This window comes from Euleptes europaea, chromosome 1 (genome assembly GCF_029931775.1).
Source record: "Euleptes europaea isolate rEulEur1 chromosome 1, rEulEur1.hap1, whole genome shotgun sequence".
Classification (NCBI taxonomy): Eukaryota; Metazoa; Chordata; class Lepidosauria; order Squamata; family Sphaerodactylidae; genus Euleptes; species Euleptes europaea.
The window spans coordinates 162,102,483-162,121,070 of NC_079312.1; the positions used below are offsets into that span (position 1 = coordinate 162,102,483).

Consider the following 18,588-nt stretch of genomic DNA (forward strand, 5'->3'; position numbering starts at 1 on the left):
TAGCTAGCGACTGCCCTCGTAGGCCTGGCGGAATAGCTCTGTTTTGCAGGCCCTCAGAACTCTTTCAGGCCCTGCAGGGCCCTGATGTTACCGGGAAGACTATTCCACCAGGCCGGGACCAGGGCCGAAACAGCCCTGGTCCTTGTTGAGGACAGCCGCACATGCTTTGGACTGGGAATGACCAACAGATTATCGTTAGTAGAGCGAAGAGCTCTTGGGGGGAATACCAGGAGAGGCGGTCCTGTAGGTACGATGGTGCTAGGGCGTGTCAGGCTTTAAAGGTCAAAGCCAGCACCTTAAACCTTTACATTTTAATACCAAATTAAAACCCACGAAGGAAGAAAACAAAGTTTCTCTAAACTGCTGAAGCTTTTCAAAATACCGAACATCAATCATTCGAAGTAATCTAAAACGTAACTAACAAAAACCACAACCGCTCATGACTTGACTCTTCTAGTAATTGGGTGTCTTGGCCAAACGAGTGTCCCAGAGTGCAGGTTTCTTGAGGAGGCTCCTCAGCTGTTTTGACACCGTTTTCAGAGAGTAAGCGAACCTCAAGCATCTTTTTTTAAAAATAATTATATGCATCAAGGGGTAGAGTTCCTTAGAAAGCAAAAATCCATTTTAAAGTCTTAGTAGTTACACTTGCTTTTGGGAACACGAAATAAAAAGCATCAGACAACAATGGGGGACAAATAACAACATTTCTACTAACGGGAGAGGGGCACTGCCACGAGCGCCAACCCCAGACAGTGGCGGTCCCCTCTCCCTCAGGAGCAGCATTTTAGTGGGCATTTTGGGGCTGCGCTGAGAGGAGGGAGGTGAGGAACTCTTGCTCTGCTGATGAAAATCCCTTCAGTCAGGAGACATTTTCTGTGGGATTCAGGGCCATAATTTTAGACGAAATAAGGCCTAGAGGGAGGATGGTAATACTTTGGTAAGGGTAAACATGTATAAGTTACCCAGTGAATCCACTGGAATTTAAAGTAAAAAATAGTGGTTGTGAAAGTATCAGCTGCAATAAACAGTATGGGCCTAGATGAACCCCATGGCCTGGCCACTAACAGCTCGTTATATTCTCTAAATTACAAGGTGTTAGACTGGACGGAACCCTTTCTTGGGGTGGATATTTAAAGCCTGACCTTTTATTGTGCTGTCCCACATTGGCAAATATCTTAACTGCCTGATGATGGCTTTACCACCAGAACCAGGCCTAAATGTCAGCTGAGGCCCGTGTGAATGCCTGTGCCATCTCAGCAGGACTAATTCACGCCCTCTCTCTGTGTGTGTCCCACAGTATGGTACAGTAAAACCAAACCAGGCCGAGCTGCTGAAAGGGATGTTTGTGCCGTACTGCGATAAGTGTGGCCCTCCTCAGCTGGAACAAGCTGTGGGGATCGTGGGCGCTGTCATCATGCCACACAACATGTACCTGCATTCTGCTTTGGTTAAGGTAAGGTGTGCCCCCCCTGCTGCACCATGTGACGGTTCTTGAGCTTTTCACATAGGAGCTGCTGTCGCACAAGTCTCATGCACGCCATGACCCACACTGAGCCTAACCTACTTCACAGGGTTATCATGAGGATAAAATGGGACTAGACCCCTTATATGCCACTCCAGAGTAATGTAAAGAAGCAGGAGTGCCAGCTTCTCTTTCAAGAGGCACAGTACAACAAAGATGATGTCCCTTTGTTCTGAAAATGAATAGGTAGGCTTTATTTTTTAACGACCATGCTGTCTCCTGGACTTCTGCAGGCCATGGGTAAAAATCACAGAGAAGCGTTGCATAAATCACTGTTAAGAACTGGCCCGGTGGAGTTTTGCTTCGAAGTTGCTTTGTTTTGCTTTAACCACGGTTAAGCCATTACTTTTACACCCAGCCAGCCCTGGTCAAAGAAGCTTCCCCAACTCTCCAGCCCTTCTGATTGCAAAGGGACACTGTGACACTGGCTATCCCCCCATGCCAAAAGGATTATCACAACTGGATCACAGTTATTTGAATTAACTCCCCTCCATTCTTGTGAGTGTCTCTTTTGTATTGAGTGGTCGATCCATTAGTGTTTATAATCGTGTAGAAAGTGTGTCACGCCCTTAACAGAGCAAGTTAGATCCCCATAGATGAATCTTTGGTCCTCAAAGGGTGCGACAGTCATTCGTTCATTGTTGGTTGATCTAAGAGCACTATTTGACCCAAACTACTGCTTAACTTTTAAGTATATGAATGGTTAGAATTTGCAGAGGTGCTTTCTGTTGGCTACAAACCAACTAAGTTTTTCTTCCAGCCTAGATTACCCTGTTGCTTTTCTCTCCAGTCTCGGCAGGTAAACCGGGCCGACAAGAAAGAGGTCAGTGAGGCCAACAAATATTTCTTCATAGAGTCCTGCATCGCCCTCTTCATCTCCTTCATCATCAATGTCTTTGTTGTCTCCGTCTTTGCAGAAGCTTTCTATGGTAAAACCAACGAGCAAGTGGTGAGTCTTCCCCCTTCTCCTCCTGTGGCAACATTTAATTGATTACTAGAAGGCAAGAAATTTGTATTGCAGTAACCACAAGATCTTAAAATGAGATCCAACTTTTATTGTCGTTAAACCAGTTAAACTACTTCCCTGCAGCCACCGTATGACTGTGGAAAAAGCAAGTTGTATTGAGGAAACCCAGACTGGACTTGTTAAAAAATGTAACATGTAGCTTGGCCCTTTGTCCCAGCCAGAAAGAGCTAATAAGAGTCTTCTGCGTGCATTTCATAATCCTTTGAAGCCAGAACAGGCAGCTCTGTAGTATTTTTTGTAGCTCACTGTACAGGATTAATTCTGCATGGTGCTGTATGTTGGTATAGCACATGAGCATCTATGATAATGGATCTCCTGCTGTTGACGTCTTTCAGGACTGTTCTTGTCCTCTCCATGCTTAATAGTTGTACTTTTGTTTTCTTATCAACCAGAATTGGGCTTCCCTTCTTTTTTAGGTTTCTCTGTTCTTAAGAATGTGATTCTACACACACACACCCACCACACCAACAGTGCTTCTCCTTCGTGGTGCTTATGCTGTGAAAACTAAATATGTCACTCTAAATCTATTTGCAGCACAACGTGTGTGCAAATTCCAGTATTTCACATGCTGGGCTGTTTCCATTGAACAATGATTCCCTGGATGTGGATATCTATAAAGGGGTGAGTGATTTTTTTGAAGGACATTCTGCATGGGGGGAGGAGCGGTTGCCTTTGTACTTTTGGCTGTGTGCGCACCTGATGCCTTTCACTTAAATGGAAGCCATTGGCAGACAAGTGGCTGCAAGGCAAACATCCCCCAATCAAAGCAACACTTGTTTCATTTCATGCAGTTTTCATTTAGGACTTGTTTTATCCATTGTAGCCCAACGCTGGGTGGTGAAACCTTTTGCCTGTTGTTTAACAAATCGGCAACAGTTTCATAGCTTGTCCCCAAAGCTCCAGTGAAGCAGTGCCACATTGTGATCCACTGCTTCGGAGAGTACTGCTGTGATAGATGATCTGTGGACCACATGCGGTTCAGCTGCTTGAGCGTGGAGAATTTGTATGCGCTTTGTGGGCTCAGGGTCCTAGTCCTCATGGATGTAGAACCATAAAAGGTGATAGCAAAAAAAAGGTTACATCAAAGGATGTAACATTTGCCTTGAACAGCTCCTAGATCCTTTATTTCTATAAATATTTGTTCCATAAGGGCTAAAGTTATACCTTATTAAAGAAAAATAATGCAGCTGAGTAACAGTGCAGATAAACAGCTTACATATATTCTTTTTAAAACCCTCCTGTGTCTCAGGGTGTCGTTCTTGGGTGTTATTTTGGTCCTGCTGCTCTCTACATCTGGGCTATCGGGATTCTGGCTGCAGGTCAGAGCTCAACAATGACTGGGACCTATTCTGGACAGTTTGTCATGGAGGTATTTTGTTTCTTCAGCCATGTTCATTTATGTCGGTCAACGGGATTTTTCCTTGCTTGTTTCTTCAGCCATGTTCATTTATGTCTGTCAGCGGGGATCTTTTTTCCTTCCTTTTCAGCCACATAAAACTTAGTTGTTGGAGACTTGAGAATGGGCTCCAAATGGACAGGTTCTCACAGAATCTCTTTGTCCCAGGGCTAAGTATCATGATTTTTTCCCTGGCAGTCCTCGAAAACTATTAATTTGATTCTTCTGCCTTCCTCTGTGATCCTGGTTATAGAATCATAGAGTTGGAAGGGGCCATACCGGCCATGTAGTCCAACCCCTGCTTAATACAGGATTAGCCTAGAGCATCCCTGACAAGTGCTTCTCCAGCCTCTGCTTAAAGACTGCCAGTGAGGGAGAGCTCACCACCTCCCTAGGTAGCTGTCGAACACTCTTACTATAATTTAATGAATGGCCTTGATTATATCACATATTGCAATATTTGGGCTTCAGTGACTCTGTCAGGCTCTTGAAAGCTCCCGCCTTCATTTTAAAAAGCAAGGCAGATTTCTAGCCTTCATTGCTGAGAAGAGAAATTTTTGAAAGTATGAATGGGTTGTCCCCTAAGAGACACTGGGCTGAATTTCCATTGGACAGAAGGAAAGGCTTACTTCTCACAGCCTGGAGTTTCTTCCTGAGTACTGGAGCTTACTGCCTGCCAATAAACTGTGCAGTTTATCTTTTCTTCGTCTTTGCTAGCCAGATTATATAGCTTTGTGTGTAAATAGTATTGTCCAGTCTTTGTCCACAGTCTAATAATTTGATTTAAAGCTTCTGCTAGGGGCAGAATATGGTTGCTCTTTATTGTGTCTGCACAGGTGGGATTGCACATGTGTGGAGCAATATTTAGAACTTTCTAGAGCTAAAGTCAACAATGTGTTGATTTTATAGCCCCCACTCAAGGGTGAGATGTGTAAGCAGTGCTCAATAGGAGCACCTCAAGTGGTAGGGTAAACGTTTTCCTGCATAATTCTCATTAGACAGCTATACCAAGAGAGTCAGCGAGGTGTAGTGGTTAAGAGCGGTGGTTTGGAGCAGTGAGTCTGATCTGGAGAACCGGGTCTGATTCCCCACTCCTCCACTTGAGCGGCGGAGGCTAATCTGGTGAACTGGATTTGTTTCCCTGCTCCTACACATGAAGCCAGCTGGGTGACCTTGGGCCAGTCATAGCTCTGATAGAGCTCTCTCAGCCCCACCTACCTCACAGGGTGTCTGTTGTGGGGAGGGGAAGGTGATTGTAAGCCGGTTTGAGTCTCCCTTAAGTGGTAGTGAAAGTCAGCATATAAAAAACCAACTCTTCTTCTTCTTCTTCCAACAGCACCAAAGGAATCTTTATTGACTGACTGATTGATTGATTGTTAGTCTTATATCCCTCTCTATATCCCAGCTGAAGCCAGGCTCAAAGCAGCTAACAATAAAAAGACATGGTACATACATATATAAATTAAAACTAGGACAAATACAATAAAATTATTATTAGTAAAATCAGTTGGAGCTAAAATTGTCACAGGAATCTACAGCGAACCTGGGGAAAATCTTGCTCTAGAGTTTTTTTAGTCTCCTTTTATTTACTCCCTCAATTGAGTTCAGTTTTGCCCCTATTCACTTTAAAAAAAATGCAGTCAACCATTTTGTCCAATCCCCAGAAAACATTTTTAGTCCCAGTTCTCTTAGTAGTGCTGCAGTAGCAAATTTATTTCAGGATGACCTGTCCTGTTTTGATCCGAGTGTCATATTCTCACATTGTCTGCTAAGGAAAAAAAAACACCCTTCCCATTTTCCTGTATACCACTCTTTTTGTCAAGCTTGCCTTGTGAGTTTCATATTGGCCCTCCATTTGTTTAACTCTTTGTCCCCCTCCTTGTTTCAGGGGTTCCTGAATCTGAAGTGGTCGCGTTTTGCTCGAGTGGTTCTGACCCGCTCTATTGCCATCACTCCAACCCTCCTGGTCGCCATTTTCCAAGATGTGGAACGTCTGACTGGCATGAATGACTTTCTAAACGTTCTGATGAGCTTACAGGTGAGGGACATGATGAGGTAAAATCGTACCCTAAAAATTAACTGTGCGTACCCATTCCTTGACCACAGCAAAATCTAAGCTCTAGCGCAGTTTGGGGAGACATCAAAATCCATGTTTTGAAAGGGAATTATCATGAAAATTAATAAAGGAAGCTAAGCCACAAATGCACACCCACAGAGAAGAAACGTAGCAATTTGGGCTCCATTCTTCCCTTCTGATAATGCAGGGAATAGCGTTAGGGCAAAGGGCCTGAAAGTACAAGTTTATCTGAATGGCTTCTATGCAGTCCCACATTGGGACTGCGCAGGCCAGCCACGGAAAAGAATTGTCAGCTTCTAGCAAATTCCAAAAGAGTGCTCCCCCTCCCCTCAGGGCATACAATCTCCCCGCCCCTTGGTCACATGACCCAAGGGGGAGGGAGCACTCTTCCTTCCAGTTCTCTTTCTGCCGCCATGGAGAGAGAACGTGCTTAGCTTCGTTCGTAGCAATGGAGTCTAAGAAGATTCCACCATTTAAGAAATGTTCTTCTTGTGGGGCTTAGGTCGCAAAATCCAACCCTCATAAGGAATGCCTACTTTGTCTGGGAGAAGGCCACGTTTCCTCCTCCTGCAAGAGCTGTGGCAAACTCACAGCCAAAGCTCTGAGGGAACGTTCTACCCGCCTTATCTCTCACCTTTATAAGGAGTCCCTCCGTCCGCAAGAGGACTCGTCTGATCGCCCTGCCAGTAAGGCGAATTCGTCTGGTGGGGCCCCAGTTGATAAGTCCACTGGGGTTTCTACTTCGAGGAAGCCCTCCTCGGTGGTTCTTCGCCCGGCGAAGTTTATAGCCCTGGGCTCCCAAGATGGCCGCGGCCGCGGCTCATCAAAGCATGTTTCCCGCTCTAGGTCTCCTAGGCTCCTAGGTCTAGACCGCCAAAGTCTCCTATGGAGTCTTCGAAGGGTAGTCGATGGAGGTCTCTCCAATCCATTCTTTTTAGATAAAGAAGCTATCATGTATTATAAGCAATGGTACATTTAGACTAAACAGCAAAAGTGTGCAATACCTTTAACTTGAGTCTGTTTCTCTGTGTTTTGCCTTCCAGCTTCCCTTTGCTTTAATTCCAGTCCTCACCTTTACCAGTCTGCGCCCTGTGATGAATGACTTTGCCAATGGGCTGTAAGTATGAAAAATTGCATGCGCATCCCACCCTTGAGCGACTTCAGAACAGTCAAAATTGGGAACGTATAATAAATACTGTTTCCAAGCAGGGAAGGGCAACCACAGAATCTCCAAAAAACACATCACTTGCCAAAGCTACCTTAACATGTACGTCTGGTTGACTTTCCCACAATGGTTGCCACAGTGGTTGTAGCCTGAGGAGGGGTGCACTTGGAGAGGAATTCTTCCCCTACACATGGAGTTCTGTGATGTGTATATGCAGTGCATTTTGTGCTCGTAGAAAAGAACAGGGAGATCTCCTTGGGAACAGGGAGTCAGACTCTCACAAAAAAGCATAGAGCTTATGCTGGAATAAATGTTGTTAGGCTTTTGCCTGAGGATTTATAGTAATGCCAGAGGGAATTACTAGCTTTATATAAAAAGCTTGTCCTACTCACTTGACCATTTTAGTATGGTCTAGTGCACTGGTTCCCAACCAGGGGTCCATGGACCCCCAGGGGTCCACGAGAACTAAATTAAGGTCCGCGAAACAAAGTTATAAACCCATAATAAATTAATATTTTCAATTAAAAGTTCTCTATTACAAAAATATATATTCAAATATTATTCTAAGCTTAATGTTTAACTAACAGTTATGATTAAAGTTTATTTTCAAATTCTCGAAATTTTTATTTTGAACCTTGGGGTCCCTGCTCCAAACAAAAAAGTCCTAGTGGTCCCTGGTCAAAAAAAGGTTGGGAACCACTAATCTAGTGCATCTGATGCTGCCGGAGGTAGGATCTGGATTTTGGCCCAAAAGCTTGAAAAGCACCATTTTTGCATTGAGATACCAAAAGTTGCACATGGCAGTAGATGCCTGGCAGTGGTCTGGGAACTGGTACGTGCAGGGCTGTTGAGTTGCCTGAATAATCCTGTTGAAATCCAGGAGACTTGAAGCTGCATCAAGGGGAAAATTTCTGGAAACTGGCTTCATCAGGATGTATTTGAGTTCTACTTAAATTTCCACCCTCTTGTGGAAAGGATTCTCTTTCTCTGAAAACTTTGATCTTTCTTTTTGTAGTTCATCACCTATCCCATTGGGTTGAATCTAGGATTCATTTGGGAAAGCCAGCTTTAATGTAAAAAAACAAACGAAACAAAACCCAAAACAAATTTGGGCCATGAAAGTATTCCCATGACATGTATTAAATGTAGTTTTAAAGCCTCAGTACATATGAGAGGTGTCCTGCTGGATTAGACCGGTGGTCCACATAGTCCATCATACTGTTTCACACAGTGGCCAATCAGATGTCGTAGAGGGCCAGCAAACAGGGCATATACGCCAAGGCCTTCCCCTTGATGCTTCCTTTTAGTACTGGCATACAGATACTTACTGCTTCTGAGTGGGAGGCTCCCTTTATTCGCCGAGGCTCATAACTATTCATAGACCTGAGCTCTATGAATATGCTCAATTCTCTTTAAAGCAGGCAACTTCAGCAGTTCTTTTTTTACAAAGATATTTTATTAACATTTTCAAGAAAAGACAAATTATATACACATACATTCACACAGTTTGAACTCCTTCGGGGAGTCTATTTCATCTTACATTTCAAATATTCATTGTTCTTATATTCTACATTTTGGATAATAAATTCCTTCTATACTATATAGTAAATTTTATAAACTGATCCTTATATCTAACAGTCTATCCTTTCCATTTAACATAATCAAAATAACGTTCCCATTTCTTTTGGGATTCTTCAGTCGTCTTCTCTTTCATCAAGCTGGTCAGTCTGGCCATTACCCCAAATTCGTCCATCTTTTGTTGCCACTTTTCCAAATCTGGAATGTCCTCCTGTTTCCAAGATACTGACAGTACTAGTCTAGCCGCCATTGTCAGATAGCCAAATATTTCTCTATGGTTTCTGTCCAAATTATCTGGCTCAATTCCTAACAACATAGTTTCTGGGTTCAAAGGAAATTTGATCCTTGAAAGCCCATCTTGCTCATAGGAAGCTAGGATGGCAAGCAAAAGAATCTTCTCCCCGATAAAAAAACATCATCAGTGCAATAATAATATAAAACATAAAACTCAAGAAATTAATACATTAAAATGGAGAATTTACAACATTTAAAATACAGCGCCCACTGGTCAGTCAAACCCCCCATCCCCCACCCCGGCTGTCAAGACATTGAATCAAAGTCCAACAGCGTGGGGGAATTTTCAAGAATCTAGACTGGGTAAACTGAAATTAGGAGCCCCGTGGCACAGAGTGGTAAGCTGCAGTACTGCAGTCCAAGCTTTGCTCACGACCTGAATTCGATCCCGACGGGAGTCGGTTTCAGGTAGCTGGCTCAAGGTTGACTCAGCCTTCCATCCTTCCGAGGTCGGTAAAATGAGTACCCAGCTTGCTGGGGGTAAAGGGAAGATGACTGGGGAAGGCACTGGCAAACCACCCTGCAAACAACGTCTGCCTAGTAAACGTCGGGATGTGACGTCACCCCATGGGTCAGGAATGACCTGGTGCTTGCACAGGGGACCTTTACCTTTTTTAAACTGGAAAAATCCAGCTGTGGACCTGGCTGAGGACAGCTGGATAGTCTTTGGGCCAGGAGTAACCAGGAGATGGTCATAGGAAGAGCTCAAAGTTTGGGGGGTATAACGGAAAAGGGAGTCCTACAAATACGAAAGTCTCAGACTGTTTAGGACTTTGAAGATAAGTGTCAATACCTTGAACTTGATCTGAAGCCAGTGCAGCTGTGCAGAGCAGAGGCTGAATATGTGCCCTCCAGGAGGATCCTGTGAGGTCTCACGCAGCTGCATTCTGGACCAATTGTAGTTTCCAGAGCAGTTTCAAGTGCAGCCCTGCGTAGAGTGAGGTACAGTAGTCTAGTCTGGAGGTGCCCATTGCATGGATCACTGTGGCTAGATCAGAACGAGACAGGTAGGGTGTAAGTTGCCAGGCCTGGCGAAGATGGGAAAAGGCTGACCTAGCAACATAGTGATCTGGGTCTCCAGAGAAAGGGAGGCATCCAGGGAGCTGCTCTGAGCCCGGTTTTGGCTGGGGAGAGCGGGGTATTAAATTGAAACAATAAATAAATCACCCCAAGTCTCATGGCAGAGGCAGATGGTATCAACTGAACTCCTTCAGGAATTGGAAAAAGATTTGTCCGGTCCGGCCCAGCCACAGGACCTCCATCTTAGATGGATTCAGCCGGCTCTGCTTGAGCCATGCCGCCCCAGGCACTCGGCCAGTATATCAACAGGAAGAGCTGGGTGTCATCAGCAGATTGATGACACCCTAGCCCCAAACTCTGAACCAGCTGGGCAAGGGGGGGCATATTTAGATATTAAAAAGCATTGGGGAGAAGATTGCTCCATGAGGCACCCCAAACATTAGAGGATGCCAGGTGGAGGTCCTCTCCCCTAGTGCCACTCTGTCCTCAAACAAGGAGAAAGGTGATCAGCCATTGAAGGGCTTTCCCACAAATACCTGTGTCGACAAGGTGGTGGATCAGCAGATCGGTAATCGACCACATCAAACGCTGCTGACAGGTCGAGCAAGAGCAGCAGCGCTGACCTGCCTTGATCCAGCTGTCTTCGGAGGTCATCTGTGAGGGCAGCCTGCGCAGTAAATTCGAGACTGGGCGGTAGTTGGCCAGATCAGTTGGATCTAGAGGTGGTTTCTTGAGCAGCGGTGTTACCACTATCTCCTTCAAATCTGACATTTCAGAAGATGGGAGAGGAGGAGGAGGGCCTATTTTGATGGGCCACCTGTGCGGTCTTTGCTCATTTTCCAGTCACAGGCTTGAAGGCTGACCTGTTGACACCAGCGTGGTGTAGTGGTTAAGAGCAGTGGACTCTGGTGTACCGGGTTGGTTTCCCCACTCCTCCACATGAACCCAGCTGGGTGACCTTGGGCTAGTCACAGTTCGCTTAGAGCTCTCTCAGCCTCACCTACCTCACAAGGTGTCTGTTGTGGGGAGAGGAAGGGAAGAAGATTGTAAGCTGGTTTGATTCCCCTTAAAAGGTAGAGAAAACCAGCATATAAAAGCCAATTCTTATTCTTCTTCATGCCCTTCCCCAATTTTACTGGGATTGTAACTTCAGCTCTATGTTCTAATTAATTCATTGAACCTGCTCATCTCCTTCAAAGCTTGCTATCCTTTGTTTTGTGTAATAGGGAATAAATAGCGCTGCATTTCTTCTGTATGCATGAAACCAGTCTCTAGCTTGCTCTTCTATATTGCATCGGTTTCCACACCACTTATAGGTATCCATCCTGTTGGGTTTCTGAATGGTTAGCTTGTTCCTATAAATGTGGGTTCTGGAAGCCTTGGAATAGGTGTTATGTCGATGACTATTCTCAAGTGGCAAATGTAGGCAATCATTCCCAACCTGTCTCCTCCTGTTGTAATATATTTCTCTCTATACATTTTTCCTTTCCAGGGGCTGGAAGATTGCTGGCGGGATTCTCGTCGTCATAATAATTTCCATTAACATGTACTTTGTAGTGACTTATGTCACTGCTCTGGGGCAAGTGGTATTGTATGTCATTGCCTCAATTATCAGCATTGTGTACCTAGCCTTTGTGGCATACTTGGTAAGTTCACTGTCTGTGTGGGTGTGTTGTTTGTACATTATTAGAAAGGGTATTTTTTTCCACAGGACATACAGATGGGTCATGGGCTGTTTCTTGATGATTGTTGCTGTAATCGGGAGCAACGGTCTTCTCTTCACTACCTGTTGCCGATTCCTGCTTTAAAGTTTTGATCCCCACCCCCTGTACATCAGCTTATAGCTGCTTCAGTATATGTCTAACACATGAAGCTGCCTTCTACTGAATCAGACCCTTGGTCCATCAAAGTCAGCATTATCTACTCAGACTGGCAGCGGCTCTCCAGGTTCTCAGGCAGAGGTCTTTCATGTCACCTACTTGCCTAGTCTCTTTAACTGGAGATGCCGGGGATTGAGCCTGGGACCTTCTGCTTGCCAAGCAAATGCCCTACAAACTGAGCCACATCCCCTCCATTCTCGAGTAACTGCTAGAGAAAAAAAGTGGGGTGGAAGACACAATATGCTAGTTGCATCTTCATCACATTGCAGGCTTTCCAGTTCTGGAGCTGGCTGGCCTAGCCCTTGCCAGTGTGTGTGTGTGAGAGAGAGAGAGCCAGCGTGATGTAGTGGTTAAGAGCAGTGGTTTGGAGCGGTGGACTCTAATCTGGAGAACCGGGTTTGATTCCCCACTCCTCCACATGAAGCCAGCTGGGTGACATTGGGCTAGTCACAGCTCTCTTACAGCTCTCTCAGCCCCACCTACCTCACAGGGTGTCTGTTGTGGGGAGGGGAAGGGAAGGTGATTGTAAGCTGGTTTGATTCTTCCTTACGTGGTAGAGAAAGTCGGCATATAAAAACCAACTCTTCTTCTTCTTCATAACGTTCTTTGGGGGGGGGGTGCACAGGTGGAATCCATCTCTGTACAGACTGCACTGCACCGCACTGCATCTACCAAAGTGCCCCATAGTAAAAAATGGCAGGCATTTTCCCAGTTACTGTAATGAAATGGTCAGAAAGTTGCATTGGTTAAAGGGGTAGGGACTGTGAACTGCACCACTGTATTGCTACATAACACTGTAAGTATGTTCCAGACTAAGTAGTTTCATGTTAAAAGCTCTTGCTTTGTTTCAGCTGTGCTTGGGGTTTCTGTTTGTTTTCAGATTTCTGTAGCCCAAACTCTATTGTATTGTTCTTTGGATATCCTGATGATTGTAGTTGAGTTACGCTATGTAGATAGATCACAGTGGGTTAGTCTGTTAGTCTGTCTGTAGCAGTAAGAGTCCAGTAGCACCTTAAAGACTAACAAAATTTCTGGCAGGGTATGAGCTTTTTTGAGCCACAGCTCACTTCTTCAGATACAGCTAGAATGTGAGTTCATCTATCCTTAAGTAGAGAAGAGTAAATTAGGCACACAATGGCAGTGTAAATGTCAAAAGCAAGTAAATGACATTAGCAGGCATGATTGGATTAGAAGTGATATGCAGAGGAGTAGGAGGCATGGAGAAATTAGCATTGTAATGGGAAAGGAATCCCAGATCTCTATTCAATCCAGGAGAATGCATAGTCTTCAGTTTCATTATTAGTTGTAATTCAGCAGTCTCTCTCTTTCTAATCTAACTTTCCATTCTCAAGTAACTGCTATGTAATCCTCCTTTAGTCTCAGCGAGAAAGACAAACTATAAATAACTGAATAAAATAAAGTTAATTTCTATAGGCCAAACCAGCTTGGGCTGTCCATACCATGATGTTGCCTTGTTCTCTATATTTATCCCTTTATGCTTTTTTATGATTGGTTGAGAGCAGAGCCTCTTCATTTTTATTCTGTGGGTCCATCAGTGGAAGACATTGATGGCCATGGATCTTTCCCTCATTTCCCTCCAACTAGAAGTCCTTTTTGACACTGGGAAAGTTTATTGTCGGGGTCATGGGACCCACATGGACTAATAGCCACAGGGTTTAGGAGGTTGCAGGGGGAAGGGATGAAATTGGTCTCTTCTCTCATCTCTATCAGCACAGCTTGACTAAAGAAAGCAGGAAAGGCAATTTTCATCACCCTTCCCTCTGCAGCCTCCTGACCCAAAGGTCCCCAGTCTTTTGGGGCTTTAGGGCACCTGCTGACCTAAGATGGTGGGCACAACCACAAAATGGCTGCCTGCTGAGGGAGGCAGAGCCATAAACACACACACAGGAAGCCCAAGTGCAGGAGAAAAGATGAATATTTTTTTTAAAAAATGCACTTGGAAAAAGGAGTGAGAGGGAGAATTAAACCAACACTGTGGTGGCAGCTTCCCCTGAGACAGTGTTGTGGGGATCAAAAAGGTGTTCACAGTTCCCTTGGGAGTCTGGCATTATGTTTCATAAACCCCTAATGTTTCCATTTTTCATCTCTCATGTTTTTAATATTGTTAGCTTCCCACATGATTGATTTTAAAGTCTGGCTAAATGAGTGAGTTCCAGTGAATGGGTTTGAGTTGATCGTGGATTAATTGATTAAAAAAAAAAACACCTGTTGATCAGCTGAAAAAATGCTTCCACATAATTGGGAGAGCCTTTTTTTTAAGTGGGCTGTTTACCTGACTCTGTCTGATCAGGTGTTCCATAAGATGAGTGAAGATAGCCCTTTTTAGAAGACAGCCCTTAAGTTCTTGGTCATTTATTATCCTGGTTTTGGATTTTTATAACTTGTATAGTGTGTGTGTGTGTGAATATTTTTTATAAGGTAATGCAATTTTTGTAGCATGTAGTCTGATTACTCGACAGATCTCAGAAGCTAAGCAGGGTTGCCCCTGCCCTGGCTAGTATGGACGGGAGACCTCCAAGGAATACCAGGGTTGTGACATGGAGGCAGGCAATGGCAAACCACCCCTGAATGTCTCTTGCCTTGAAAACCCTACGAGGCCGCCATAAGTCAACTGTGACTTGATGGCACTTTCCATTACCACCAGTTTTGTATACCACTTTGAAAGTCAATTAAAAAAAAAAAAGTATTTAAATCTGCTGCATAAATACAGACTGGTAATAAGTACCCTGTTTGAAGGAGCACTCCTGTCTAAGATGGTGGCTACCGCAATGCACACACCATTTATTTATTTATTTATTTAATATTTCTGTCCCACCTTTCCACAATGCTCGTTTTACAGAATATAAACGCAATTAAAAACATAGTTTAAACACACACATGAAAATATATCAAGGTGAAACTACAACCTTGTCACTGCCAGAAAAATTCCTTAGTTGTTTCCGCTAAAGACACCTCAAAATAATTCCTCCGTGCACCTTTTGCGGAAGGAAGAGAGTGTAGGAGCTTTCCGCAACATATCTGGCTGGCTGCTCCAAAGTATCAGTGCAGCCAGTCTTAAGAACGTCATCTAAAACCCAAAAGATAAATATGCAAATTGGATAGGTTAATTGTATGAGTTTTAATCAGCAAGCTCAGGTTTTCTTCAGCTGGGAAAGTAGATTTTGCTCTTCACTTAAAATAACTGGCTAAGCAATCACAGTTTCTGGTTCCTCGGGGGGTAGAATCAGACGACACTCCCCCCCCAATCCTGACTAGTGCTTGTCCTCCTCAGTGGCATTGAAAAGGAACAACTTTGGGGGGAAACGGCCAGAGGGAGAAGTGGCACACAGCCGTCATACAGGCAGTTTGGAAGGAAGCGCTTTGAGCACACAGGGACAGTGTTCAAAGTTAGTATTGTGGGCTGCCAAAAATACCTGTCACAAAGTCAGTATAGCTAACTACACTAATACATCATACTTAAATGACAATATAGATTTTATAATTCTCAAATATATAATCCAAAAGGCATTAGATATCAAATCATAGACACTGTGAGCTTGTGGAATTGTCAAGTCAACAACCACTGTGTTAACAGCAAGTTTTATTTTTGAACTTGTAGGGACTTTGGACTGCATGCATGTCTATGATTGATATCTAATACCTTTTAGATTATGTATTTGAGAATTATAAAATATATATTGTCATTTAAGAATATAATGTATTAGTGTGGTTATTTATACTGACTTTGTGACTTGTATATTTGGTATAGAGGTTTCTTTGCTGAAAATACCTTGCAGCAGCCAGTGTTATTTGTCTCTCTTTAAAATATATATATATATATATATATATATACAGAAACCCACAACTAATTTGGGATTTTTTTCTCTCTCTTCCCCTTCAGAGTTGGCAGTGTTTAATTGCTCTCGGGATCTCCTCCCTAGCCTGTGGGCACACGGTAAGAGTCACGAGATCCTTGCTTACTGAAGAGCCGTCTCCAACGCGAATTAATTAAAATACTGGGTCTGTCTGTTTCCACAGCAGCTAGCCATCAGGGCCAGTGCGTTTCTATGGTTTACTGTGTGAACAAATACCAATGTATGTGCAGTTTGGCACAGAGCATTAAGATTGTAGTAATGGTGTTAATGGATGTACGCAATGAGAACTATTTAGGCTGGTTTCCCCCTCCCCCTTGTTGATCCTCTCTACAGTCGCACTATGGAAATATGTAATTGCTGCTGTTGTTGTACCAGATTTTCAGGGAGAGCACTGCATGCATACTGGAAACACTAAAAAAAATGCTTTCAGGACTCACCAAGGGGCAAACTGATTCCAACCAGATCTGCCCCATTAACCGACAATCTTTATAAAAAAAACCTAAAGGGCGTGAAATTCGTCAGTGACACTCCAGTCCAATAGAAGGGGACCAATAGGTCTGCAGTTGGAATATTTATGTTTCCTAGTAAAAAGGCAAAAATTCCTTGGTGTCAAGAAGAGTTTCTACATTTAAGCAAGATCTTTATAAGCTTTATATGGGCAGTACACTTCAGGCTTCAGTTGTGAGGGTGGGGTGGGGGGATGGAGTGGAGAAAAACCTCTCTGCCTTTAGAAATGAAGCACACATGGAAAAATGTTTGGCTGAACCTTTGTTGCCGACAAGCTAGATGTCTGCATGCAGAGAGTTGTTTCTTTGTAGGACTGGCAGCTTACCCTCTCCCAACCTACAGCCTGAAATGGTACAGCCCACAGAAAGCTTTACTTGTTTGATTCTTCTGAATGTAGAAACAGAGGCTAAGTGAGGAAGCAAATCCCACAGCTTTCTGTCCGAACTGAACTGGCTGACCATTCCTTCTACTCGCTAATTTAAGAAGGGTGAGAAATTAGTGACCTTGAAGCAGTCTTCTGAGACCAAATGGCTTTTTTACCAGACAGAACGGCACAGTAACAAGCGGGCACCGCAAGATGAGCCTAAAATGTCATTTCCGATGGTAGACTCGCTCTAGTACTGATCAAACTGCCAGATTTTTTGGGTTTGTTTTCTCTGTCTATATCTTTCTGTGGGATTTCTGCCCAAAAGATAGTGAAACTGAGTCACATGTCCGTTACAGCGGCCCAGGAAGGGGGAGAGAATGCTTTGCCCGGTTACAAAAGGCCTGTTCCTCTGTAGAGAACCCCCTTGCTTTCAGATCAAGGCTGGTTCTAGAGTTGTGGCATGCACTTGTAGCCACAAGCACACTGTAATTTCTCTGAAGGTGTCCCTCTGAGTAGCTGCCCCCAAAGAACCCTTCAACTGATTTTTCCATTTCCAGATTCCCAAGGCAGGTTGTGGGGAGGTGACAGTACTGACTTCCCTCCGTATTGTGGGACTTCCCTCTGTATTGTGGGATCACCGCCTAAGTGGTTTTAACCCTCTCAAATCACAGTTGACACAAAGTTATGGGCAGGTGTATCTTCCCCCAAAGAATTTGGAAACAGAAAGAGAATACGTGTTGGCTTCCCACAACTTAGCCTTTCTTGACCAAAAGAACTTCTGCCAAAAAAATCCCCACAATTGGGCCCTATGTATATAACACATTGCTTGGTGTGCAGTTCTGGCAGCTGGCAAAGGGGAAGGAGTTCTGTGTTCAGTGTTTACGAGTTTTACTCTCTCTTTTTGTGATTAACCCTTGTATACCGTAGTGACATAACGCCTCTGTTTTCCACAGTTCTTTGTGTCTTGGCTTTATGGGATGCTAAAAGCCATAATTAGGCTGTTTGGCTCCACTGAAATAAATTATTTAAATATGAAAAATTGGGAGGAGTGTGTCAGCCAAGAGTCTCTAGTGCCATTGACTTAAAAACCACATGCTCAGTTAATCTGGCACGTTTTAATTTACTCAGACTTCCTTCAATCCCTTTTTGTTGAATAGTTTTGGCTGTGTTGCCCCACTCTTTGATCTAGCGGCTGCAAAGTCATTGCACGGTTCGCTAGGACATGGGTATAGATAGCATTAAAATCAGAGCATTAAGAAATGTGAAAAATATATCTCAGACTGGGGGCTGGAAAGCATGTTGAGTATAATGTATAGTGAGAAGTGATTTCTTAGAAACAAGTACAGATTTTTCTCCAGGGATACTGTTCTGGGACAAATTTCCTCTGTTTCCAGTTGGCCGTCCAGGGCACCTTCATTATAGGCCCAACAAGGATTCCCTGAAGATGTTCATAGGGAATGTGGTGATTATCTCGGCACATTATGAAGTGTGACCAAATAATTGGTTGGAGTAGTCCACTACCTAACCTTCCTTTTGGAATTTGCCCTGGGGGTAGCCTCAGGTTGAGTCACTCCAAAATCAGTTTACATTGTATGCTTTTTAGAAGTGAAAATAGCTTTTAGTCTCTTCAAGAAACGACTTTACTGAGACCTTGAGAACTGGGTTGAACTGTACTTACAAATATTGTCATCCATCTCAAAGATTTGTTTTTGCTATATTAGAATTTGAGCTGGCATACTAGATTTTTTCCCCTTACACCTTTTCATTAACTTTGTTTCACATTCTGGCCCAGTCCCCCAATGAAGCTGGCTTCTGAGGGATTCTGGCATAATAATTTTTTCATTGCTTTTATACATATATTTTTACACTAACTGTCCAAG

General features: G+C 43.8%; 1 protein-coding gene across 1 annotated transcript in view; it reads left to right on the top strand.

Moving 5' to 3' along the window:
• The window catches only part of SLC11A2 (solute carrier family 11 member 2), a 55,198-nt gene extending 39,124 nt beyond the window's left edge, over positions 1-16,074 (top strand). Inside the window, exons 9-16 of the mRNA XM_056851176.1 lie at positions 1,298-1,453; positions 2,313-2,471; positions 3,084-3,170; positions 3,799-3,918; positions 5,834-5,983; positions 7,066-7,139; positions 11,572-11,725; positions 15,861-16,074. Coding sequence (XP_056707154.1) covers positions 1,298-1,453; positions 2,313-2,471; positions 3,084-3,170; positions 3,799-3,918; positions 5,834-5,983; positions 7,066-7,139; positions 11,572-11,725; positions 15,861-15,971 — 1,011 coding nt within the window. The 3' untranslated portion in view covers positions 15,972-16,074. The remainder of the gene's footprint in view (positions 1-1,297; positions 1,454-2,312; positions 2,472-3,083; positions 3,171-3,798; positions 3,919-5,833; positions 5,984-7,065; positions 7,140-11,571; positions 11,726-15,860) is intronic.
• The last annotated feature ends 2,514 nt before the right edge of the window (positions 16,075-18,588 follow it).